This window comes from Lagopus muta, chromosome 3 (assembly GCF_023343835.1).
Source record: "Lagopus muta isolate bLagMut1 chromosome 3, bLagMut1 primary, whole genome shotgun sequence".
NCBI classification, from domain to species: Eukaryota; Metazoa; Chordata; class Aves; order Galliformes; family Phasianidae; genus Lagopus; species Lagopus muta.
Window position 1 is genome coordinate 91,588,655 of NC_064435.1, and position 25,548 is coordinate 91,614,202.

Below are 25,548 nucleotides of genomic sequence, written 5' to 3' on the forward strand. Positions count from 1 at the left end.
AATTCATAGTTTATTGTAACTGCTCTTGCTCTTTGGTTGTGGCTTTTGAAAGGCAAATTGTGTTTTTCAAATGTGAGCGATACATCTATTCATTTTAGAAACGCATCTTCCACCCATAAGTAAACTTTATGTGTAAATATTGTCACACATGCTTTCTTTAGATATCTCTGGAAAGAGCTGGCAATAAAGTTCTGTAGTGGTTTTCAAAGTGTGTTTTCAAGTTCTGTGCTTTTTGTCATCTTGCAGATGTTTTGTTTCAGCAGATGCTTGGAAGTGCCCTTGCTGCAGCTTTAATCCAGCTGTTCTGCATTATTTGGGGAGTGTTCATGTTCTGTAATATCTTAATGGATACCAGCATTCCTGCACTGTGTTCTTTCTTACATTCTGTGGTAACTTGAAGTATTTTGGAACCGTCCCGCCACTCCTTTGCCTGAGCTATAGAAAAGCATACTTACGTGTGTAGACTTGAAACTTATGTGAAGGTTTGTCTATCCATACTGAGTTGCATGTGCTTTCCAAGATGCTTTATAATGGCAGAGGGGAAGAAATATATTTAGTTCTAGTTGGAGTTTTAATTTTTTTCTATGGAGTTCTTTCCTTTGAGGTTTAAAAATCTTGTTGAAAAAATGAATGCATTACTGTTACTGTTTTGATGCTGCATGGGATATGCTTCATTTGTGGTGATTTTCTTTTTCAGCACAGAGCTTTCTCCAAACAGTGGCTTTCCTGTAGCAAAATGGTTTTGTTTTTAGAGCTGATGAAATAAATCATGAGACTTGTAGTTCTCTTTAGAAAAATCAGTCTCTAGAGGGATCTATGCCAGAAACCGAGCAGAACTGCATCCCGCATGGGGTGCAAGAGTAGCATGCCAAAATCTTTTTGTCTTCAGTAGTATGTTCTTTTTGCAAATACCTTGCTTTGCTGTGCAAAGGTGCTTTGAAGAGAAATACCATTTTGACCTTTTATTTCTATGCAGTTGTAACACTTCAGCTGTTTCCTGTGGTTATGCTTACTGCTTTATTTTGAAATGCAGATGTTCATTCTTTCCTGGGGAGATAATTGACATTCTTTTTGTGTATTAGGGAAATATTTAGTGTCAGTAAGCTCACCCTTCCTGACAGGTAAAGGGTAGTTTGTGAGGTACCCCAGCTCTGTGGCCTGCAGCACATAGAATGCTTTTCACAGAGAAAGAAAATTTGGAAACTAGTTGGGAAAGTGTGACAGCTATGACATATTGAATCTGCAAGTACAGAACAGCAGTTCTGGGGAAAATGAGGAGTGAAACATTGATTCGTAGCCTAGTTTAAGATAATAGTTTGAAAACAGGCAACAGTTGTGTGATAAAGGAGCTGCCTTGCCAGAATTGAGTGGTAAATAATCAGAAGCCTTTTTGAGAGTTGCTTTTCAATGGATTTTGCTCATTTGGGAAGTGGAAAGCATCTTGCCATTCCTAGTTCCATAAATTAGCACCTTGTGATCAACCGGTGGAGCTGGTTAGTACCTTATACACGTGCTTAAATCACAGAATCATAGAATGGCCAGGTTGGAAGGGACCTCAAGGATCATGAATCTCCAACTCTTGCCACATGCAGGGCCACCAACCTCCACATTTCATAGCAGCCCAGGCTGCCCAGGAAGCCATCCAACCTGGCCTTGAACACCTCCAGGGATGGATGGGGCATCCACAGCCTCTCTGGGCAGCTGTTCCAGCACCTCACCACTCTCTGCAAAGAACTTAAAGCGAGTGGTTACATTGAAACTGTTCCCTGGAGGAGTAAGATTTTGTGTGGGTTTTAAGTATTGTGTTTATCAGAGATCATGGTAAAGCTGAGCTGGTATGAAATACAAGTAATGGCTTTCCTTCAATTTAGTGTATTTTGATTGAGCTTTGTTTTGCTTTTAAAGAATGTGGCGAGTAATGTTTGGGGCACAGAGGTTTGCAATTCGAGCAGAGCAGACTGCTGTTGCAGTGTGTGTCATTCACTCACTCAGATATTGTCATCGGTAAGCTTACAATTTAAATTAATGTGCAGTGGCAGAGCTTGGTATTTAGTTCTGGGATTCGCTTCCTCTTTTTGGAGGCAGTAATTGTTCCTGCCTTTTGCAGAGCAACTTCAGGGTTTCAGGTGTAACTTGCACGGAGATTCCTGTTGTTACAGAACCGTATGGAATTGTGCATTTTGTGCTTAGAGCAGGATGGTAGGCCTTTCTCCTCTGAAAGAAGGGAAAAGACTGCCTGGACAAGCCCAATGAAGTACACTGTTCCTCTGTTCTGCTTAAGGAGGCTGGGCGGTTCTGTTAACAGGGTGAGACCTGAAGTGGCAGAAATTGCAGCACCTTTTAAGCCTAGAATTTTGGAAGAGCCGAGAACTGAGCCTTGTCTCTTGAGACAGACCCTTGCCAGTAAGAAATAGAGACTTCTGTTTACAAACTCTGAAGCCTGTTAGTACTTCTGAGCTTTGAGTCATGTTTCTGTGCATTCAGCTTCCATTCTGACTATTGTGAATTTCGTTCCTTTCCTGGAGAGCCTGGAAAAACTTCTTTCATCAGGTCTTTCAAGGTGATGGATGCTTCTCTTGCTGTTCGCCTAGAGAAAACATTACCTGTACTAACGTTTTCGAGTTGTTCTCTCTATTTGCTTTGGCTTACCCTTGCGAGTACTGGTACACTTGCTTGAATTTGTTCCCTAGTGAATAAGTGCTCAGAAGACTTGTAAAGAAGAGGAGGGAGAAACTTTTAAAAATAGTAGGACTGTTCAAGCAGGCAGAGTTTTTTCCCTTGGTTCCACTTGAAGTGGTGAGAGAAATGAAGCGTATGTGCAAAGCAAAACAAGGTTTTCATAGGAGTCATTAACAATCCTGACAGCTCTCAGGAAAAATGGTGAGCTGGCTCTATTTGATTTCTTAATGACATAAAATTTGGCGTTGGTTTTGTTCATTTACCATGGCCATGGAATTTACTGTGTGCACTGGTAGATTAGGGAGTTTAAGTTCGAGTGCAAGTCTTTCTGAATTACTGTTTTCAGAATTGCTTGGATTCCTGTGCATTTGCTGAGAAAAAAAGTAATCTTTCATGATGATGTGCTGTAACTTCAGTGTGATGCAGCTGATATGTGACCTTCTGGCATAACTGGATCAGTGATGGAACAAAGAAATATATGACTGGGCACAGTGTCACTTACTGAATAAACTTGATATGTGTGGTAGTGACAGAGGAACTTCATGCATGCAGACATGGAGTCTGATGTCAGAAAGATGCTCTTAAGTATAATGTGTTAATTGGCTGTCTGATATTTATCAGATGGCGAGGTATTTCATGATGCTTTTTGTACTCCGTTATTTGCAACTGGATAAACCTAAAGAGTTTACATATTCTACTGGTTATTCATGCCATGGCAATGAGATGTTCATTAATGAAAAATGAATTTGTTTCCAGCAAAATGACTGAAACTTTCTAGTGGGGAAAGAGAAGTATGGCAGCTCACTGGAAGGGGGAGCAAAACCAAAAATCCTAAGCCTAACTTTTTTTTTTTATATACATGGCAGTGTTACAAAAAAACCAAAAAAACCAAAAAAACCCAAACAAACAACCCCCCCCCCCAAAAAAAAAAAAAAAAAAAAAAAAAAGAAAACAACAAAAAAAAACGGTGTGACTTCACAAACAAGTCCTGACTACATCTTCAGTTATTGCTAACTTTCTTTTATGAATGCAGGGAAACTGAGTGATGGCTGCTGTTTCAAGCATTTTAATGCACTACTCTGTGAAACTTGTTTTTGTTACATTATATATTTCTTTGGTATCTGGACAGTCTGTGTTACCTCTGAAAGTTACTGAGCTTTGTTTTGTCCCCAGCTTGCAAAAAAAAAAAAAAAAAGTGTCTGTATTTTAGAGTTGCTGCGCAGCTGTGGGGGGGGAAAAAAAAAGTGAGCCATTTCTTTGTGTTAAGCCAGAAATCTGTAGTGAGGTCAGGAACTCTTCATGTTTCCAACATCCAGAAATTCTGTGTTATTGCTTCAGTTAACTCAGTACTTCTGCTTGCTTCTTTATCGGGGAAGCCTTTTTCAATACCAGTTCCATAAACCATTTTGTGTTCACACGTCCTATGGTTCTGCATTATATAATTCTGATTGCAGCAGGGTTGTTTTTTTTTTTCTGCCTTCCCTAACTGTAATGAGTGTGTTACTTGTATGTTGAAGTCCATCTGCTACCTCTGAGAAACTTGTCATCTCAGTGCAAATAAATGAAATACGGCTCTTGACAACAGTTGGAAGTCTCTCCGCTCATTCTATTTAGTAGAGTATGGTTAACTCTGATGTTTGTCATTGTTTAGAAGTTATTCGTAATTGACATTCTGAGAGAGTGTGTAAATCAGTTTGTTTTTTGATTGCTTGTCAGTGACCTAGATAAAGCAAATGCGTAACTCATTTATGCCTAGACAGTTTACCAAAGGGAGTGATTGAGATGGGCTTGAATGGAGTCAGAACTTTGTATGGAGTATTCTCCTTTGGTTTGGTTTCACAGTATAAGGAGAATTGTATTCTTTTATGCTTTTTCTTTATTTCTGGCCTGAATGAAAAGGATTCTTTAGAGTTACTGACCAGGACACTTCTTTAAAATAGAGGAATAGTTGCTAAAATTGTTTATTTCCCTTTCATTTAAATTTTTGTTTGGTCTCTCTGCAAAGGAGTAAGTACCAAATTTATGAATGGTAATGAAACGAGAGAAATTCAAAGCTCATGGATGGATCTGACAGGTGGAATTTGTGATTGAAGTGCCTGTTCCCAGTCACTGTTAGTGTTGCCTGGCACAGCTTGTGTTGTTTCTTGAGTTGTTGGAGCAGCTGATTGTGCTTATGGGGGAAGCCACATCATTTGCTAGATCTGCCAAATTATAAGCTCTTCAGTTAAGCAGGGCTGGGTAGGTTTTGCTTACAAGCTTCCAGTAGCGTTGCTTCCTTCATCTAGCCAGCACTCCAGTGTAAGAATTGGTGGTATTAGAATCACAGAACCACGGCATGGTTTGGGTTGGAAGGGACCTTTAAGACTGTTTATTTCCAACCCCCTGCTACAGGCAGGGATACGTCCTTCTGGACCACGTCGCTCAAAGCCCCATCCAGCCTTTCCTCATAAGGAAGGTGCTCCAGCCCTCTGATCATCTCCATGGCCCTCCTGTGGACCTGCTCCAGCAGCTCCATGTCCTTCTTGTGTTGGGGGCCCCAGAACTGGACACAATACTCCAGGTGGAGTCTCACAAGAGCAGAGCAGAGGGGCAGAATCGCCTACCTCAGCTTGCTGGTCACACTTCTCTTGATGCAACCCAGGATATGGTTGGCTTTCTGGGCTGCAAGCATACGTTGCTGCCTATGTTGAACCTATCATCGATCAACACTTCCCAATCCTTACCCTCAGGGCTGCTCTCTGTTATAATTCTATTCAATCTCATCGGCTAGTGGGTTTTCTGTTTCGCAGAATCACAGAAAGACTGAGGTGAGAAGGGACCTCTGGAGGCTGCCAGGTCTGATCTCCTGCTCAAGCAGAACCACACAGGGCAAGTTGCCTAGGGCTGTGTCCAGACAGCTTTTGATTGTATCCAAGCGTGGAGACTCCAGAACTTCTCTGAGCAGACTGTCTCAGCGCCCTATTGCCTACACTGTAAAGGTTGTTTTGTTTTTGTAGTTTTTGTTTTTTTAAAGAGAGAATTCTAATGCTTCTACAAGAAAGGAATTGGGCAACTTACATTAGCGTTGAGCTTCTTAAGGCTTTCACAGAATTGCAGAATTGTAGGGGTTGGAAGGGACATCTAGAGATCATCGAGTCCAACCCCCTGCCAAAGCAGGTTCCCTACAGCAGGTTGCACAGGTTGGCATCCAGGCATGTCTTGAACATCTCCAGAGAAGGAGAATCCACAGCCTCCCTAGGCAGCCTGTTCCAGTGCTCCGTCACCTCACTGTAAAGAAGTTCTTGCACACATTCGTGTGGAACTTCTTGTGCTGCAGCTTATGTCTGTTTCCGCTCATCCTGTCTCCACGTGCCACTGAAAAGAGACTGGCCTCACCACTATGGCCCCCACACCCCAAATATTTATAAACCTGGATTAGATTCTTTTACAGAAGAATGTGACTTTCTCATCCACAGTTCAGCAGAGCGAGGATCTATTTTTCAGGTATCCCCCAAATGAGGATAGTTTGAGTTTTCAGCTTGCTTAAGAGAAAGGTATAGAAGATTTTGGTATCGGTGATGTGATTTTGACACCTAAAGTATTGTTTAAAATACAGTCAGTTGGTTGCAACGCAAATGCTGATGATATCCTGGAAACTACCTGTCATACTGACTTTATTTTCTTCTCCTAGTATTTTTTAACTTCTCACATTCACTTTTTCCAGCTTCCAAGCAATCTCACTGCAAAGCATCTGATTTGATGCGTCATTTTTAAGACGACGCTTATATCTATGTAATAGAGATGCCATTCCTAAGCTGAACCTGCCGTGAAGCCTCTTTCTGTGAACTTCTTCGATAAAACACAATATTGTGTGTGGTGGACCATGGGAATAAAATTGTATTGTGGCTATCTGCATGGCATGCCTGAGAGTGGAGGGGAGAGGGGGAAGAATATAATCTTTTTAGGAGAAAAGTGGATGGATATATTCGGTGGAACATGGTATTCATCTGAAAGACCTGGATGCTTGTTCTTTGAGCTTGACTTTTCCCTCTAAGAGGGACTAAAGGAAGACTGCTGTTGTGGGGGAGGGAGGACATTCTTGGAGGGGATTAATTTTGAGGTGACTCAAATAGACACTTTGATCCATTCCATCTGCAGATTGACTTGTTTTAGCTTGTTCATATATGTGGCAAATCCTCTCCTTTCCTTTTACATTTGGAAAATTGCTCATAGCCCACACGTGGCTCTAATTGGGGAGAGTTTGTTCATTCTTGCCTCCAGGAAGACATTTCTGTCTGCTGAGCTGGAGTTCCAGACAAGATGGCAAGAATGTAAGAAAAATGTAGGTGGCAAGCACAGCTGTAAAACTCTTGCTTTATCTATGATTGTTTAAAAATAGACACTTATTCATCTGTATTTACATGAAGATGCCTTCAGACTATATGAGATTTCTTGACATTTTGCATGAGATTTAAGACTTGGCTCTGGCTCTTTATCAGCACTTACCTGTATTATATATAACTGTTTGTTATTTAATAAGGATATGGGAGTTCTTAGTTTATGTAGGAGATTCCCTAAATATAAACCTCCATGTGAACTGAGATTAGGATTTGATTGTCATATATGTTCAGCAAATGCGAATAGTTAGAACAGAAGGGCATCTATTTGTTCTACAGGTTTCATACAGTTTTTATTTTGTGTATATGGATGTGTTCTCCATGGAAGAGATTCATTTGTTATACTTCAGTGTCTGGCGTACAGTAGTTCAGATTACTAAACCACAAAGTTTGGTTTGTTTGGTGTAGCCTTTAAGGTTTTCAGTCTTTTTCTCCAAGAAAAACCACAAGTCTGTCCTTTTGTTTGTTTTGTTTTGTTTGCACAATGACAACATTGCCTTGTTTAAAAGTATCTGCTCTAGCATTGCTGTTTCATTACCTGTTCTGCTAGCAGTGGATTAGAGAGAAGTGATCTTGATCTCCACAATTCAAGTATCTATCGTGCATAAATACAGCATGGTGGCTGTACACCATATGGGTAATGAATAAAGGTCTGTGAAGGCACAGGTGAGAGCCTGGCACACAGTGGCTCTGGCCTGCTAATTTGCTGTCAGACCTCCTGTTGTTCAGTTTCTTTGATCACTTTGGACTGAAAAGTTTCTAGAAGGTGAAAAAATGAAAAATCAGAGCTAGAGGAAGGTAGAAACTGCACAGTGCAGTGTAGTAATAATCTGTGAGTTGAACTTTGCCTGAAATAAAAAAACTGATTGGAACAGTTGTTCTGTTTGCTTTCATTTGCCTGTCTCCTCCTCCCACCTCTGCCATGGCCTCGCCATGCTGAACTGGATGCAGAGGTAGACCAGAGGAACTTCAGTCAGAGTGGGGTCTGAAACAGTAGGATTGAGATGTATTATAAGGGCAGCTTTTCACTGGGAAGCTTTCTCAGATTTGGGAAATATGGTTTACTTAACTGTTGCTTGGTGAATAAAAGGTAAATGGGTATGCTTAGAGCATGGCTGTGTAGAGGTTAATTGCTATTTAAAAGCTGTTATAATGCTGGGGAGAGGGGGTATAGGGAAATGCTAAGTCCAAGCTGAAACAGTGATTGGGCACCTAGTAGGAAGGCAGGGCCAACCCAAGGGGGCTCAGGTGTGTGATGTGCCTGAGTGACTGGAAGGGGTGGAGCCAGGATCCACCTCCTCCCAGACCTCATATAAGGTTGGCAGTGCAGGTGAGGGCATTTCTTGCTGGAGATCCCTACCTACCTGAGGCCTTCCAGGGGTAAGCAGCTTCTTTCCCTTATTTCTGTGTCCACTGCTGTTATGTTTGAGCAGATTCTCACTCACTGCAGCCCAGTATCTTGCAGCTCTGCTGTTGTTGTTGTGCTTTCTGTCACGTTACAGGGGAGATATCTAATTGTAGTCAAGTATTTTTGGAATTTGCCCTGTCAGTTAGTAATATTTCACTAATTAAAGCAACCCTTTGTTTAAACCAGGCTGACAACAGCTTGTTTGAGTTGTCAGGTGGACAAACCAAGGTATGTTCATTTCTGAGTGCTTCAGCCTGTAATTTATATGCTGATACTTGTGAGATAATGTTTTTAATTGGAAAAAGTTAATCACATCTGTGAATTCCTTGTGGTTTTTCTGCTGCGGAGAGTTGCAGCCTGTAAACAGGCTTATGTCCTTGAAGCTTTGTGTGTAATGAAAATAAAAGAAACGGGCGTACAGGCAGTAGGCTTCTCTTATGTTTGGAGACATCAGGATATTCTAAATGGCAAAAGTAAGGGATTATAACCTTTTTGCTGAAAATGTAATGTGAGATGGTTCTTTCTTGTGTTCCCTGTTTGGGTGTATCCTCTTGCTCTGGAGATCAGTGCATATTCTGACTGTTTTATGGTCATTATGTTTGCAGGAAACTTGGGAATTGTACATTCTGTGTAAAGGAGAGCAAGAGGGATACATTAGACCGAAAACTTAACAGGTTGCCCCACGCCCATCACTGGGTGTTTTCAGGATGTGAGTGGTGAGGGTGCTGGATAATCTCATCTAGGCTCCATTCCCACACAGAATGTCTGATGTGGTGATGTTTCGGGTCCCTTCCAGCCTGGGCTGTTTCGTGATTCTGTGCTATCAGTTCATATTTTCTTTGTAATCTCAGTACCAGGGAGATGACTGTGACGGTTATTTGGAAATTTGGAGTAAGCAGTTATTTTGAGCTGAAAGAAGGGAATAGATCTGAGATAGTAACAACTGTTTGATATAGTAGTTCTTCTCAACATAAGAGTTTAACTATTTGTCCTCTGTGAGTGAGCAATTAGTAAGCTACAGAGCAAGTGCTATCTAGTAGTTTTATAAACGTTTATTGTGTTTGATTTCTGTTTCCTTAAGAGTTTGAAATCTTGTAGCTCACTGTGATTCTCTCGCTTAAGTGATGGTACGTTATCCTTGTTCATTCACGTGGTGGGTGAGATGAAGCTACTCAGATCAGTAGCGTCAAATCTTTTCCTGTCTGGAAGGAATAATGCAGAACTGCAGGTTAGTAGCACTCTGTGCTAATTGGTGTCCAGAAGGGATGACAGTTGTCAAGACTATTACTTTCTTGTATTCCAACCATGGATTAATGTTTGAATAGAAACAGCTGATTGGAAAGGTGGAGGCCATTGGGATAGACAGGATTGTTATCAGGCTGTTACTGCAGTGCCTTGAAAATGACTTGGGCAGTAAGATGGAGATAAGGCTAACGTAATCAGACATTTTTGCTGTACTTCAGACTTGTATAACCAGAGGTAGATATAACTGTGATGAACGGCTTGCTGTAGACACATTCTTTTACAGTAAAATGGTATATTTTGCTGGAGAATTTCTTTACTGTTCTCAGACCTGGAAGCCGAGTACTGCAGCATTTATGTTTGAATATGTAATTTATCACACTTGCTGTGAGATCCTCTTTCAAATGAAGGCTAATCTTGAATCTGATATATCCATACAGAAAGAGAAAGCACTGGCTAAGTGTTGCTTTTTTCTGTGTGCTACTAACAACAACAATCAAATCAAACAACAATCAAAAAAACAATCTACTGTTGTTTCCCTGCCAAAGCTTGAACAACCAGATTACTGTAATACTGTTACCTGTACCAGAGTGGGAAGGATGCTCAACCTTATCAGTAAGAGATGGAAGCAGTGTAAGGATCAGAATAGGGGCCTTATTTTGGTGTTTCTTATATTAAGTGATGTACTTGTTGCTGTCAGTCCTACCTCAGCTTCTCCATTAATCTTTTTTTGAAGTAGCTTTGCACTGTAGAAGTCTTGTACATGGATGACAGTTTGAACCGGAGGATTTTGTTGATTGTTTGACTCTGTGGATGTGGTGATTAGAGCTGATGTTATTCAGTAAAAATACAAACCTACCTAGTACATGCCTTTGCTTCCTTGAAATTCCTTTTGACTTGCTTGTAAGGGCTTAGGTGAGTATGGACTCTGTACAGTATTGTCTGTGACTAATACCAGTAGGGTCATATGGTGGAGATTTTCTAATTTAGTACGCTGTTACCACCTGATAAACACTGAGAGGTATGTTTTAAGGGTGATGGATCTTGTAATATCAGAAGAAAATAAAAAAGATAAAATCTACATCTATGGGTAGAGTGCTTTTCATCAGCTCGATCCTATAGACCAAGTTGACAAGATAACACAGGAACACCAGGAAGCATACAAATAGTGTTAGCAAGGGGTGTTTTTCACCTCGCCTCTTGCTCTGGTGAAAACTCACCAGTCTGTAGCGTGGGAGACCTTTGTGTGTTTGTTAACAGATGAAGTACTATTGAGATGGGGTGAACGTATGTAGAAGCATGTATTTCTTTGCTTGTTTTCATGTACTTGCAGCTATATATCTGCAGTGGGAAGAGATTTGATTGGGTCTTCTAGGTAAGGATAATGTAAAAGAAGAGTAGATGTTTTGTTGTTTGAATTTCTACTCCTGTTCATGTTCTTCATGCTACTTCTATGTGAACTTGAAGGCCAACCAGGTACATCCAAAAATAGTGTATTCCCCCTGTTATTTCAAGAAGTGAAGTTAGTCTTCAGATACCTTTCTCTGCTTTCTTTATGTGAAAGGTTGAAACCCTTATGTATTCATTGCTGTAGCGTCACAGTTGTCACAAATAAAGCGAGCTGTGGAGCTTTCATGATACGCGGTCCTTTGTTGCTTTAGGAGTTTCCTATTTATGTACACCCACGCAGAACAAAGTGTTGGTTTGCCAGGGAGACAAGGATGAAAATAATAAGATTTCTGGAGTAATTATGGTCTTAATGGATTTTCCATCTTTCTTCTAATTGCTTTTCCACAAATACAGATTTGTATGTGCTGGAGAGAGAAAAGTGCTGAAACTAAAATATGAAGAAGTGTTGAAATGGAAAAATGTGAGAGCAGCTGTTCTTATATATATATGAAGAGTGAATGAAGGGGCCTGCTCCCTTCTGCTATAGACCCTATTGTCTGCTGGACTGCCATCTCATAGAGATCATAAGGGAAACAATTTGAAACCATCTGGGAAGAAGGCAAACGTGAAAACACTTCTGTATGTTGTGTTTCAAGTTGGAAGTAGCTAGTAAGAAGTGAGGGTTACTTGGTAGTCTTGTCTAAGGATTTTACTCTCTTGTGCTACTTCTGTTTTTTAATGGAAAGCATCTTTCAAAGGAAACTGAAATATCTGAAGTGAATTTTATCTTGAGAATTTAAAATTTGGAGTGGAGTGCTTGTAAGCGATGGAGATGAATGTTCCTCTTTGAGGTGGGTGGTGGTGAGGTAAGAAAGGGTAATAAGAATGAAGAGCTGTCTTAGATAGGATCCTCGTTCTGGTGCTAGTATAGTGTATAAATTTGGAATGCCTACAAATGACAAATATAAATATATGCTGTTTGGAAGAATTATAGTTAGTTCTCTGGGGTGTAGGTTTTGTCTCTTGTTAGAGCAGTGAGGTTGCTGCTGTGTTTAGTGACAGATCACTATGCATCCCTTGATATAGCTGTTAAGGCTGCCATCCCTTATTCCAGAATCCCATGGCAAACTAGTTTTATGCTACTGCTTCTTTATCATAACCTGTGCTGATTTGTCTGTTCGGAGTTTTAAGTGAAGAGCTGATGTGCGAAGCTTTGTGTAGGGGTCTGTACATGACCAATGTTTTTTTCTGACAGCTACAATTAGGAGCATGGGAATCAAGATCTAGATACACATGCTATACAAGAGTTGAACAAACTGTGGAGCAATCCTATGCCCCCTCCCCCCCCCCTTTTTTTTTTTCCTTTAATTGCAGATTTGAATCTTTGTAATGTTATATATCTGATCCCTACTTCCTCAAATGAATGGTAGAAGAGGAGAGGATGAATGGAAAGTGGTGACTAAAATGTTTGAGGGGGTATTACAGCTTATTTTGGTCAGGAGAATTGGGACTCTTCAGTTGGAGAAACAGGAAGTTTATAAAGAACTTAACAAGGTTTTACAAAAGCATAAATACCGTAGGTAAGTTTAAAGCAGAACGAACAATCCTAAAGCACAAGAAAGTGTCCCTTGTTAGAAGTAGTGAGAATTTGCTTTGATGAAAATAAAACAGCTGAGAATTGCCACAAAAGTGTGGGGGCAGAAAGAACCAACACGTTCCAAGTTTGACAAAAGTAGTGAATTGAAATCATAGAATGGCTTGGGTTGGAAGGGACCTTAAAGAGTATCCATTTCCAACTCCCTGCTGTGGGCAAGGTTGCCTGTGGCCTCGTCCAACCTGGCCTTAAATGGCTGCAGCCATGAGCCATCTGCAGTTTCCCTGATCAGCCTGTTCCAGAGTCTCACCACCCTCAGAGTAAAGCATTTCCTCCTAATATCTAATTTAAACTTCTTTTCACAGCTTTGCTGTTCTTCTCTGGTGACACTTCAGACACTTTAATATCCTCTTTGTGTCGTGGAGCTCAGAACTGCACACACAGTGCTCAAGGTTAGGCTGCAGCAAAGCTAAACACAGCGTGAGAGCCCTCACCTTTAACCACCTGGCAGTGCCGTGTTCAGCGTACTCCACAATGCGGATTGCCCTCTTGGCTGCCATGGCGTGTCACTGGCTCATTCTCAGTCTGCTGTCACAGCACCCCACACTGCTCTACACTCAATGTGCTCAGCAAAGTCTGTTCATGGACTGAGAATGAATAAATGGGCAGAGATTCTAATGTCCATGGTACAGCAAGGGTGCAGGAGAGTGGGTTGGGCTGGCTTACGCTGTATGTTGTCTCCCTTTGTCAAAGTAATCTGAAGTCACATGAGTCTTTCCTAGCTTGGACTGCTTGTCTCTCTTTTGTAATGAAATACCCTGAAGAAATGTAGTATAAACACAGTGCTGAAAAAATACTGTAATCTTTGCTGTCTCTCTTAAGCTAACTAATAGTAGTAAATGGTAGTGATAGTAGTATAAGTAGCTGTTTTCTGTCTTCTGTTTTTGTTCTTGCTATGTCCACCACTACAGAAATAAATTTCAAAATGTGGGTGAGACAGAAATGCCTTATTTCAATCTGTGTAAAAATCCTTTGGGTTTTTCTGTTTTTCCCCCCAGCTTTTCCATATTGTTGCGGTGTGCTATAGATACTGCAGAATTTATGTATTCACTGGTGTTACTACTTGTGTGTACTTAGATGTGTATGATACTAGGTGCATTTAATGCCAGTTATACAGTTATACAGGGGAAATAACTTGAAATGCCCGTTCTGCCAATACATTGCTACCAACTCCCCATGTATTTCCAGTAATGGTAACAATCTTTATACTAGCGTGTGATTAAAGCTGCTATTGGGAGTAGAAGAGTGCATGAAGAGAATAACTGGTAATTATAAAATTGGTTAGTAAGTTAGTTAGTGGAGACAGAAAAGAGGATAGTGTTTGACCATCAGCAGGAAGTGAATAACAAGAAAATCTTGGCTTTATATAATTGCTTGCTGAGCTAAGAGGGCTTTATAGGCTGTGTAAAATCTGACAGTAAGATCATAGGGGAAGCTTATGGGGCCTTATTTTTGTTTTTCTCCCATCTTGAGTAATTACATAGATTATTAGAGGTTTTGGAGGTAGAGAAATAATATGCAAACAGATCTTGCCTTTTTTTCCTCCTTATGAAGTAATATCTGGAATTTGCAGCTTCATTATAGAATCTTTTTGTATTGGAAATTGTATTTCCACATGAGCGTCATTTGCTGCCTGGATGACTTTGGAGGAAACTAGTTTTGTAGAAGTTGTGAATAGCCAGTTCAAAGTCTTTTATTTTCCTGGGATAAAGGTATGTACTCCTCTTGGAGATTGAGATGTTTGATTTTGTGGTATTACATTTAAGAAACAAAATATTAACCATCATTATCGCTGTTAGAGTCTTGTGATGGAAACGTGCTGGGAGTTGTAGAAATGTTGGTCTGTTCTCTTCTTCATTGGTAGTTTGTGTATTGTGACTGATAAGTAGTGTGGTGCTTGGAAATTAGATAGTGAATGCCTCTTCCAGGGGTGTAATAATTAATAATCCAATGTTAAGATTCTGTCAAGGAGGACTTGCTGTACCTGTTTTGCAAAAACAAAACAAACAAACATAGCAAATTCTGTACCTTAAGTGTTCTAGTCGCTATTGGCTTAATTGAAATCTGGAGAGGGTCTGTTGTTTAAATTCTTTCTCTTTTCTTAAAATGTAAAGCATCTCAGAAGTGTTACATACAGCTTCGAAAGATCTGCTGTGAAATTTTTCGATGATCATAGGCATGTTGTTATATAATGAAAATGCTCACTGATAGGAGATGTTTGAAATTCATCATAGCTGAGAATGGCTGTAAACATCTTGAAATGGTTTGCTCTGTTACAATGATGTAAGTATGGAGTAAACTTTTGTCTTTGTTGTACTTTGTGTGCCATAGAGAGCAAAGAATGGCCCCAAATGCTCTATTTCCTTGTGTGGTAAGCAAAGAGAGTGTCTGTTTTGAAAAAGAGAGGTCTCATAATGGTAGCAGTTGTGACCTGCTGCAATTACAGTTACTCTGTGGGCAAAATCTCAGTTTGTGATTTGTGGTTCTGCTCTGTTTTCTTTCAGTTTTTGCCTCTAGCGATTCCAAGCAATTTAGATTCCAGCCTTGAGCTTTGTGGGAAAAAAAGAGTAATTGCTTGTTCTCTCCTATGGTGGTTTTCTTTTTTTTTTTTTTCTTTCTTTCTCCTTTTGTTGGCATCGAGCAAAGAGCTGAAGAAACTGTACCAGATGATAACAAAGGAACTGTGGGTCCTGTAGTTCTCACAGTACGTTACACAGAGTTCATATGTAAACAGTTGTAGTACTGAATCTCCTAGGTGAACTACTTAACTGAATTGCTTGGAGAACTGATAGTATAATGGTAAGAAACAAAAAGCCCATATATATATGGGCTATATATATATATATATATATATATATATATATATATATATATATATATGTCAATTAATATATATATATTAATTGAGTTGCATAGACTGTGTTGCAGAATATTTTCCAAACATCTAAAAGTAAAATTAATTTAATTGATCAGCTAAGTAATTGTCTGTTTCATATGAGACAAACATCAAATAATGTCGACACTAATCGTCAGTACCTGAACAGTGAGTTCTTGTGACAGGTGCTTTGTGCAATTCCAGAACAAGTGTTTGGAAGGTAGGAAATGGGAAGGTTGGAGGTGAGGAGCGGTGGGTCTGTCTAGATGTAGAATGAAGGCTCTGGGAAGTTCATTCTGTGAATCTCTTCAAAAATGTAAACAGTGTAAAACTGTCCTTTTTGGAGAGAGCTGGAGACGTGTCTTTTAAATTTTAGCCAGAAGTAGAACACTGCAGGGAAAAGAGTAGATAAAATCGGAAAGACACAGATACATGTATGTGTATCGAAAGGCGACCAGTGTCATTTACCTGGACTTGAGCAAGGCCTTTGACATGGTTCTCCACCACATCCTTATCTCCAAATTGGAGGGATGCGGATTTGATGGGTGGACCACTCGATGGGTAAGGAGTTGGTTAAAGGGCTGCAGGCAGAGGGTGGTCATCAATGGCTCTGTGTCCAGGTGGAAGCCAGTAATGAGCGGCATCCCCCAGGGCTCTGTTTTGGGACCGGTGCTCTGTAACATCTTCATCAGTGACATTGCTGATGGAATCGAGTGCACCCTCCCTCAGCATGTTTGCTGATGACACCAAGCTGAATGGTTGACACGGTGGAAGGAAGGAATGCCATTCAGAGGGACCTCAACAGGCTTGAAAGGTGGGCCTGGGTGAACCTGATGAGGTTCAACAGGGCAAGGTTTGAGGTTTTGCACTTGGGTCAGAGGAGTCCCAGGCATCTATACAGACTGGAAGGAGCAGTCCTTGAGAGCAGCCCTGTGGAGAGGGGCCTGGGGGTCTTGATAGATGAAAAGCTTAACATGAGCCAGCAGTGTGCCCTTGCAGCTCAGAAAGCAAATGGCATCTTGGGCTCCAGCAGAAGAGGGATGTCCAGCAGGGACAAGAAGGTGATTGTCCCCCTCTACTCTGCTCTTGTGATGTCCCATCTGCAGCACTGTGTCCAGGTCTGGAGCCCCAGTACGAGAAAGACAGAGAGCTGTTGAGGGGGTTCAGAGGAGATCCATGAAGATGATCAGGGGACCGGAGCACCTCCCCTATGAAGGCAGGCTGAGGGAGCTGGGCTTGTTCAGCCTGGAGAAAGAGAAGACTGTGGGGTGACCTCATTGCAGCCTTTCAGTACCTAAAGGGAGCCTACAAACAGGAGGGGAGTCAACTCTTTGAAAGGATTGATAACTGAAGGACAAGGGGAAATGGTTTGAAGTTAAGGGAGGGAAGATTTAGGTTGGATGTCAGGAAGAAATTCTTTACTATGAGAGTGGTGAGGTGCTGGAACAGCTGCCCAGAGAGACTGTGGATGCCCCGTCCATCCCTGGAGGTGTTCAAGGCCAGGTTGGATGGGGCCCTGGGCAGCCTGGTCTGGTATTAAATGGGGAGATTTGGGGTTCTGCATGAGGCAGAGGTGTTGGAGATTCGTTATCCTTGAGATCCCTTCCAACCCAGGTCATTCTATGATTCATAATGTATATTCTTATCTACAAAGCAGAGAAGCCACAGCAACTCTTTGAATACCAGTGGAGATGATGGTATTGCTAATTCTTAAGGTAAAAAGAGGCTGTGAAGATGAGAGCCCCTCAGATCTTTGGGCACAGTGCTTGAACTTTCTAAGTTGTATTACATGGATGTAATGACAGTTTTCTGCCTGGTCGTTTTAGTCTTTTCAGAAACATCGTCTGTATTTTCAAATGGAAAAAAGCCCAGAACCATGTTACTGCATTGATGGACAGGGGAAGAGCCACTGATGTAATCCGTCTGGACTTCAGAAATGCCTTTGATATCCCACAACATCCTTCTCTCCAAATTGGAAAGATATGGATTTGATAGGTGGACTTTTCAATGAGCTTAATCCTGTGGCCAGTTCTTCAGACAGTGGTTATCAGTGGCTCAGTGTCTGATAGAGATTGGTGGTGAGTGATGTCCCCCAGGGGTTGGAGTTGGGGCTGATAGACCTGCATTAGGAACCCTGACAGTGGGGTTGAGTGCACTCTCAGCAAGTTTGCTGATGACACCAAGTTGTGGGGTATGATTGATACACCAGGAGGGTGGGATGCTATCCAGAGGGACCTAGACAGGCTTGGGCAGTGGGCCCAGGAGAACCTCATGAGGTTGAGCGAATCCAAATGCAAGATCTTGCACCTGGATTGATGCAGCCCCCATTACTAATGTAAACTGGGGGACGAAAGGATTGAGTGCAGTCCTGCCAAAAAAGACCTGTGGGTGCTGGTGGATGGCAAGCTGGACGTGAGCCAGCAATGTGCCCTCACAGCCCAGAAAGCCAGCCATATCCTGGGCCGCATAAGGAGATGTGTGACAAGCAGGTAGAGGGAAATGATCTTGCACCTCTGCTCTGTGCTGGTGAGGCCTCGCCTGGAGTACTGCATCCAGATGCAGAGTCCTCAGTGCAGGAGAGATGTAGATCTGTTGGAGCACGTCCACTGAAGTTCCACAGAATGGAGCACCTCTCCTATGAGGACAGGCTGAGAGAGCTGGGACGGCTCAACTTGGAGAAGAGAAGGCTCTGAGGTGGCCTTTTGGTCTCTGAAGGGGAGCTACAGGAAAGAAGGGGACAGATTCTTTAGCAGATCCTGTGGCAATAGAACAAGGAAAACTGGCTTTGAGCTCAGGGAGGGTAGATTTATGTTGGATGTAAAGAAGAAATTTCTTACAGGGAGGGTGGTGAGGCACTGGAGCATGTTACCAAGTGTTGTGTTGGGGCATTCCCTAGGCAATCTGGTCTAGCTGTGGTGTCCTGTTCATTGTGTTGGACTAGATGGCCTTCAGAGGTCCCTTCCAACTCTAAGGCTTCTGTGAGTCTATGAAAAAAAGATCTGGCAGATTTTAAGATTTTTTTTTTTCCATGTGAATGCCAATTTGATGTAAATTATGACAACAGCCTTCAATTTAATGTGATGTAGCATGATGTAAATCTGAACAAGTTTAGAAATGGGGAGGTGTAAGGGAATTTGACTTCTGTGGTTAGTGATTGAAATGTCTAATGCGACACTAAGTGCAATTCAGACTTCCTTGTCCAGTATTTTGTCCAGTACTTCTACTGACAAGGGATCTTCTGCTGTTTCCCTCGTTAAGTTCTGCAAACTGATACACTTAAATGGCTTGCTCGGAGTTGGTTGCTGCCACTTAAGCTCTTAAGGGCTCCTCTGAAGCTCGAGGTAGGCCCTTGTTGAAACACATGTGGAAGTAGCTGAGGTCTGTGACGCATCATTTTTAAGACACTTCTTGTGCCTGCACAGCAGCTTCAGTGTGGATATTTTTAGAGATGACTAAACGTTCTGTCTAGGGCCGTGTTGCTCAAAGCCACAAAGAAATCCTAGGTAACCTCATTGCATGATGCAGTGAATCTTTCCCGCTTTCCTAACCTGTTTCATGAATAATGGCCTTATTTTATGTAATTTATTTGTTTGATTTACTGAATACTTAATGAAAGGAAGGAACCAGAAAAATTAATTAGCTTTCAGTTGCACAATTAATGGTATTTTCCAGAAGTCTGCCAATGAAACTGAAGGTTGTTATGCCCTTCCAGAGGACATATGAGCTCTGTTTCAGACTTTCAGTAACCTTCTCTTACTTAAAGCCATAATAATAATTAGCCATATAGAAGCCTTAGCTTATATGGCATTTTTTGCTTTTCTGTCCTCATTAGAGATTTCACTGTTATTTTTTTTTAATATAATATTTCAGTTACTGTGACATACTGGGGGGGGAAGGGGGAAGTAACTTCAATGTATTTTCTTATGCAAGGGGAAAAAAAGCAAAATTGATTTTAAACTTAGTAAATTGTTGAAACCAAACTTGCCTGTTTGCTCTTGGTGCTTTTCAGTTAGTAAGGAAACTAAACTCTGCTGCAGCAAGGCAAGTTATATTGGTTACCATGATAACTGAGTGCGTTACTTAGCTAATTTTTAACCAGTGTAAGCTGAACCAGTGCAGCTTTTCATATGGGTGAGACCTTAGGTCAGAATGCTGTTCATACTGTGGAGATTATTCTCTGTTTCTTTGTAGAAGATTGTCACAGGAAAATCTGGCATTAAGATATAACATGTCTTGCATGAGAAGTTTCTTATGACTTGTTACTTTCCTTGTTTAAGAGCGGAAAACCCATGTGAGACAGGGAGTACCAGAGACATGCTGTTACATTTAAAAGTATGACTGAAAAGCTGAGAGAAGATCTAACGTTATTCCCCTTTCTTCCAGCCTCGAGAAACAGCACCGAAGTCTCATACTTTCAAAAACAAGTCCTTTAAGAAACCCAGAATTTGTGGATTCTGCAAACAAGCAATTGATAGCCAAGGCATTTCATGCAGAGGTGAGTAATGTGTGATGTGCCCTGTTTAATTTCTTGCAATTAGAAGGAAATAAAATTCATATTAATATCAAAATCTGTAGGAATCAGTGACTCTGGACTTCCTTGTGGACTAAATATAAATGTTACCTCACTTTACTTCTTTATGCAGTACTGTGCCTTGTTTTTGTTTATGTTCTTTGTTTTGTTTTAGTGTGGGGGAGGAGCTGCTATAGGCAGTTGGCCTGTGTGTTTTTATTACTGTGCTATTAGGATGGGTTCCAGACTAAGCCAGGGCCTCTTAGGATTGTGCGAGTGATGTGTGCTCAGTGTTTGACGGATGGAATTCAGCCTCAGACTGACGAAGTGACACTGATTCACTGAGCCATGAAGGCTTTTTTGTGCATTACTTTGCTAAAATTCTCAAGAATGGTCATTTGTTTCATTTTTCTATCTGCTTTATAGTCTCAGTCTAATGCTTAGTCTTCATGCCTGATCACACACTGTAATGACGAAGAGATAGTCATTCTGGATGCATGGACTGGAGACTTAGCTGCTTCTGGCATTGGTCTCTGCTTGTTGCTGCTGTGCTTCTTCACTCTTCCACTTTTCTATGTAGGACTAAATAGACTTACCTCTTCTCCATAGGATCCTTGTGGGAAAGACTTTAGGCAGAAGTTAAATCTGGAGAAAACTCTTAAGTGATTTCTGCAAGCTGTTGAAATAAAGAGGCTTTGATCCAATGTACTGATTTAGTCTGGTTAATGTTCAACTCTTGTAGCTGCACGTTAGTAAAGCAGTCTGTCTGTGTTCTGCATGCGTGACTTACCTCCTAGTAAGAGAACGTTTTGTCTTTTCATCTGATGCACGAGGGAAAAATAGTATCTTTTTCCGTAGTGATATTAGGACCGTCTGCAAATTTGAGATGGGTCTTTTGCCACATGCCTTCCCTCCCACACTCTTCCAACACCTTATGATCCCTCTGAGGGATAGAGAGGGTGGTAAGATATTTGAATGTGGAAGGAATGTGCTATTTACCTTCTACAGGTGTTGCTGAATTTGTGGGTGAACAGTGTGGATGAACCTTGCTTGTTCAGTGTTACAGTTATCATACGCAGTTATACGTATGCATGCCTTTAAAACGTTTATTCTGTCTTTCTGGAGGTTAGTCCCAAAGTTCTAAGGATTTAGTTGTATTTAACTTAGTAGAAATTGCTGATATTATGAGAAAGAAGCCTGCTGTCATGGTTCTGGCCTAGTTCCTTGACTAATAGGGCAGAGGGACCCACACCCTTGGGAGAGGGTGTAGGGAAAAGGTAGAGAGATGGGCCTTAAACAAAAAAAAAAACACCACCAACAACAAAAAAAACACACAAAAAAACAACCACCAGCGGCTACGAGCCAAGGGAGAAAACTATTTTACTTAATATAATAGAGGAATGTGAGATAACACAATATAATCCACTACAATTGCAGTTGAAGCTGATAAAACAGATAAAATGGGAGAGCGTTTGTCCGAAAACCAAAGGCATTACTCTAATGGTGAAGGTGACACAGCTAGGGAGCACACACTGCAAAGAGCAGAAGAAAAAGGGCAGTCTTGTGATTCTAACCAGTTCTATCTTTCCCTTAAATGAAAAACAGAACAATGAAGTCTTCTGGAAGCTGTAGTTCTTCTCTTCTGGGACAAGTACCCATAGCTATTGACAATCCTTGGGACTGCAGCATTAACTCTGCAACTCCCAGTGTACTTCATGATGTTATGGTGTGGGATACCAACAATAAAATCATAAAGCCGTGATGCCTGCTTAGTAGGAGAATTCTGTCAAGATCCTCTTGGTGAGATTTATTGTTAGAAACAGTGTACTGGTATTCCTGAAAAAAAGACCTCTGGAAGTGGGAATAGAAAGTTTTTTCCAGGTTGCTGTGGATTTGAGTCCTTATAACCCAGAGCTGGAAGACCATAATTAAGAAACTAAGAAACTATGTTTCAGCCGTTTATGGGCTGGTTTGGCCCAGTCCTGTTATTAGAAGAGGACCACACAGATGATTAGAGGGCTGGAGCATGTCCCCTATGAAGATAGGCTAAGGGAGCTGGGCTTGTTCAGCCTGGAGAAAGAGAAGACTGTGGGGTGACCTCATTGCAGACTTTCAGTACCTAAAGGGAGCCTACAAACAGGAGGGGAGTCAACTCTTTGAAAGGGTTGATAACTGAAGGATAAGGGGAAATTGTTTGAAGTTGAGGGAGGGAAGATTTAGGTTGGATGTCAGGAAGAAATTCTTTACTATGAGAGTGGTGAGGTGCTGGAACAGCTGCCCAGAGAGGCTGTGGATGCCCCGTCCATCCCTGGAGGTGTTCAAGGCCAGGTTGGATGGGGCCCTGGGCAGCCTGGTCTGGTATTAAATGGGGAGATTGGTGGCCCTGCCTGTGGCAGGGGGTTGGAGCTTCATGATCCTTTAGGTCCCTTCCAACCCAGGCCATTCTATGCTAATGGGGCAGGGGGACCCACTGACCCACACCCTGAGAAAGGGGGAAGGGGAAAAAAGGAAGAGGGTAGGGAGATGTGCCTAAAGACAAAACAGCGGGAATGATCTGAGGAGGAAAGCTAATTTAATAAAAAAAAAGATAGGAATACAAGATAACACAATATATTACAGTACAGTTGCAATTGAGGCTAATAAAAAAAAAAAAAGAGTGAGGCCTTCAGTTTTTTGGCACTTACTCTAATGTTGAAGGCGCGATGTCTAGGGTGCACACATGCTGCAGAGATGAGCAGAAAGGGAAAAGGAGTGCCTTGTGATCTGCAAACAGCTTTATTTTTTCTTCTGAATGGAAAATGGAAAGAGAGCAGGGAACAGCCCTCTGGGGTATGCAGTTGTTCTCTTCTGAGATGTGTACATATTGAACTATCATCAGTTCACGGAACTGGAGCATCAACTCTCCCAGTGCACTACGTGATGTCATGATGTGGAATACTGATAACAAAAACCATAAAACCATGGCACTATGTTAGTGATCTACGTGCAGTTCTGCTCTGCTGGACCTCACTCACACCAACATCAGGAAGCACTTTTGTTACTGTTCTTGTAGAGAACAGTAGCATTGATGATGTAGCACTGGCACAGGTTGTCAGGAGTGATTGTGGAGTCTGTCTCCCTGGAGTTATTTGATGTGGTCCTGTGCTCTGTGGTCCTGCTTGAGATTTAAAAACAAGCAGAACCTAAGGTTCTACAAGCATTTCTGTTGAGAGCCTTTGAAAACATTCCCCGAATGGGTGGATTGATGATTGTTACAATTCCATATTAAGGTCTTCGTGGGATAACTTCTTACAGGTTTTATAGGTGAAGTATACAGAAGGAACCCTTGATAGTATGTAGTGTTTCACCCTTCCTATCCTTCTCACAGAATCATTCATAGAAAGGCTTGGGTTGAAAAGGACCTCAAAGATCATCTAGATTCAACCCTCTTGCTGTGGGCAGGGTTGCCAACCACTAGACTAGGCCTTTTTTTTTTTTTTTTTTTTTCCCCCCTCTGTTTCTGTTTTTCTCTTTTTTTTCCTGTTGCAAACATGCAGCAGACTTACCATCCTTATTCAGTGTTGGTAGGTTTTAGTTACCTGGTACTTAATTGTGAGAGATGAAAAAGAAAAGGAGCTGCACAGAGTGGAGCTATGACTCCTAGTACTTTCAGTTTAGTAGGAATCCATTTAACTTACAATGTGGGCTTTGTAAAGCAGAGTTTTGGAAAAGATAGAACTATAAGTTGTCTGTTCCTTTGCCAGCTCTGAAGTGCTTGAAATGAAACCGTGTGCAGTTAATCTCAATTTAAATATGAAAAAAAATAAACTAACTGTTACAGAGCCAAATCCTGATTCTTCTGCTTCTGGTAAATTCTCCCTGGTGTTGTGCGTAAGTGAGCAAGTTGACATAGAGAAGAAGAGAGGAAGAAGAAAAACCCGTAGTTAAGAACAACTGAAGTTCCTTTGTGTATTAATGAGAAAGCCTTGCTTTTTAGTAATTTGTCCTGAGAAAACAATAGCTGTTTGCATTGAATGCAAGTTCCTGACAGAGCTTGTAGTATTTTATGGGCTAAAATGAAGTTATGTGGAGAGAAATGAGGGAAGGTTATAGGTTGGTCAGTTCGTAGCATTTTGTGTAGTGATGGGTTATCTGCTTGTTGCAAGAAGGTGGCTGTAATTCAACACTGTAACAGCTAAATGAGCTTTATTAATGTGTAGCAGCTGTTGTTCTGGGAGGTGTTGAGCTCAGTCTTACAAAAAATGTGTCCTTTGCTAGTGTCCAGTTCTAAAAACTTTGTGAAAATGAATGGTTAACTGTCAGGTAAGCTTGAATGAATGTGTCACCGCGTTGTTAGATACTTTATCCCACCTCAGAAAAGCATACTTGGTAACAGTAACTTCATATGTAGTGGACTCTACAAAAACAGCAGTAAAAATGGAAGATTTGAGAAGGAGCTGCTCATTTCCTCCCTGCCTGGTAATCATAGTTACGACTGAACTGTTTGATGCAGCTATTCATTGTGGGGAATTATTATTTAGTGGTTGAAGACTGTGGTACCTGCATGTGCTTCATTACACTGAGGACCATATGATTACCTGTATCTCCTCAGTAGTACCTCAAATGTGAAGGTTTTAGAGCTGGAGTTGATAATTTCTCTGCATTACAGTTCGACTTAGTGCAGGGCTGAGCAGATGAACAACCTGCTCATGTATATTTGCATAATTGCCCCAAAGTCTGCAATATTAGAAAAAAAAGTTTCTTGATTCTTTTTAAGCCACTTAACCTGGATTACAGATATTTCATATTTTACTTCATTTACAAGCAAGCTGTGGTGACTATGTAACTTATGTATTTTCCATGTGAATATCATTTTTATCTTTATTGTATTACTGTTATATTTGATCCATGCAGAAATGTGTTTTATTTCTATTTAATTTTCCTCTGCTTTTTTTGAATTATATCTTGTCCCAGCTCTGTTATGTTGTAACCCAGTGTTAGTGTAGAGCAAGATTTGAGAGGTTTTTGGATACTCTGAATCTTCCCAGCCCTTTCTGGGGAATTACGAAGTTAGTTACAGGTTTGGTAAATAGGAGGAGTTGTCAGTAATGCAGCAGTATTTTATACCTTATGCCACCGATAAGTGAAATAAAGCTGAATTGAAACACTTGTCACACTTCTGTTTGATGATTCACTCCTCCTGTCCAGGTAATGATTAAATTAACGTTTAAATGCTGGCATTGACACCTGACATGCAATACAAGCGTCCCTTGATCCAGACTTTGAACTAAAAGTAATATTACTTTAAATGAACTTGGGTATCTTTTTATTAGTGTAACCTAGCCATAAACACACTGGTTCAGGGAATATATTTTGAGGTGGTCCTGGTAGAAATGATTGTAGAATTTCAGTTCTTAAACAAGTGACACAGCACTC

General features: G+C 41.1%; 1 protein-coding gene across 7 annotated transcripts in view; it reads left to right on the forward strand.

Moving 5' to 3' along the window:
- The window catches only part of TNS3 (tensin 3), a 216,469-nt gene that overhangs the window by 37,301 nt on the left and 153,620 nt on the right, over positions 1 to 25,548 (forward strand). For 6 of the 7 annotated variants that reach the window (XM_048940293.1, XM_048940294.1, XM_048940295.1 and 3 more), the window contains exon 2: positions 20,007 to 20,118. In XM_048940293.1, coding sequence (XP_048796250.1) covers positions 20,007 to 20,118 — 112 coding nt within the window. Of the gene's footprint in view, positions 1 to 8,668; positions 8,692 to 20,006; positions 20,119 to 25,548 lie in introns of those variants that run through there. The other variant, XM_048940298.1, reaches the window with a different exon arrangement.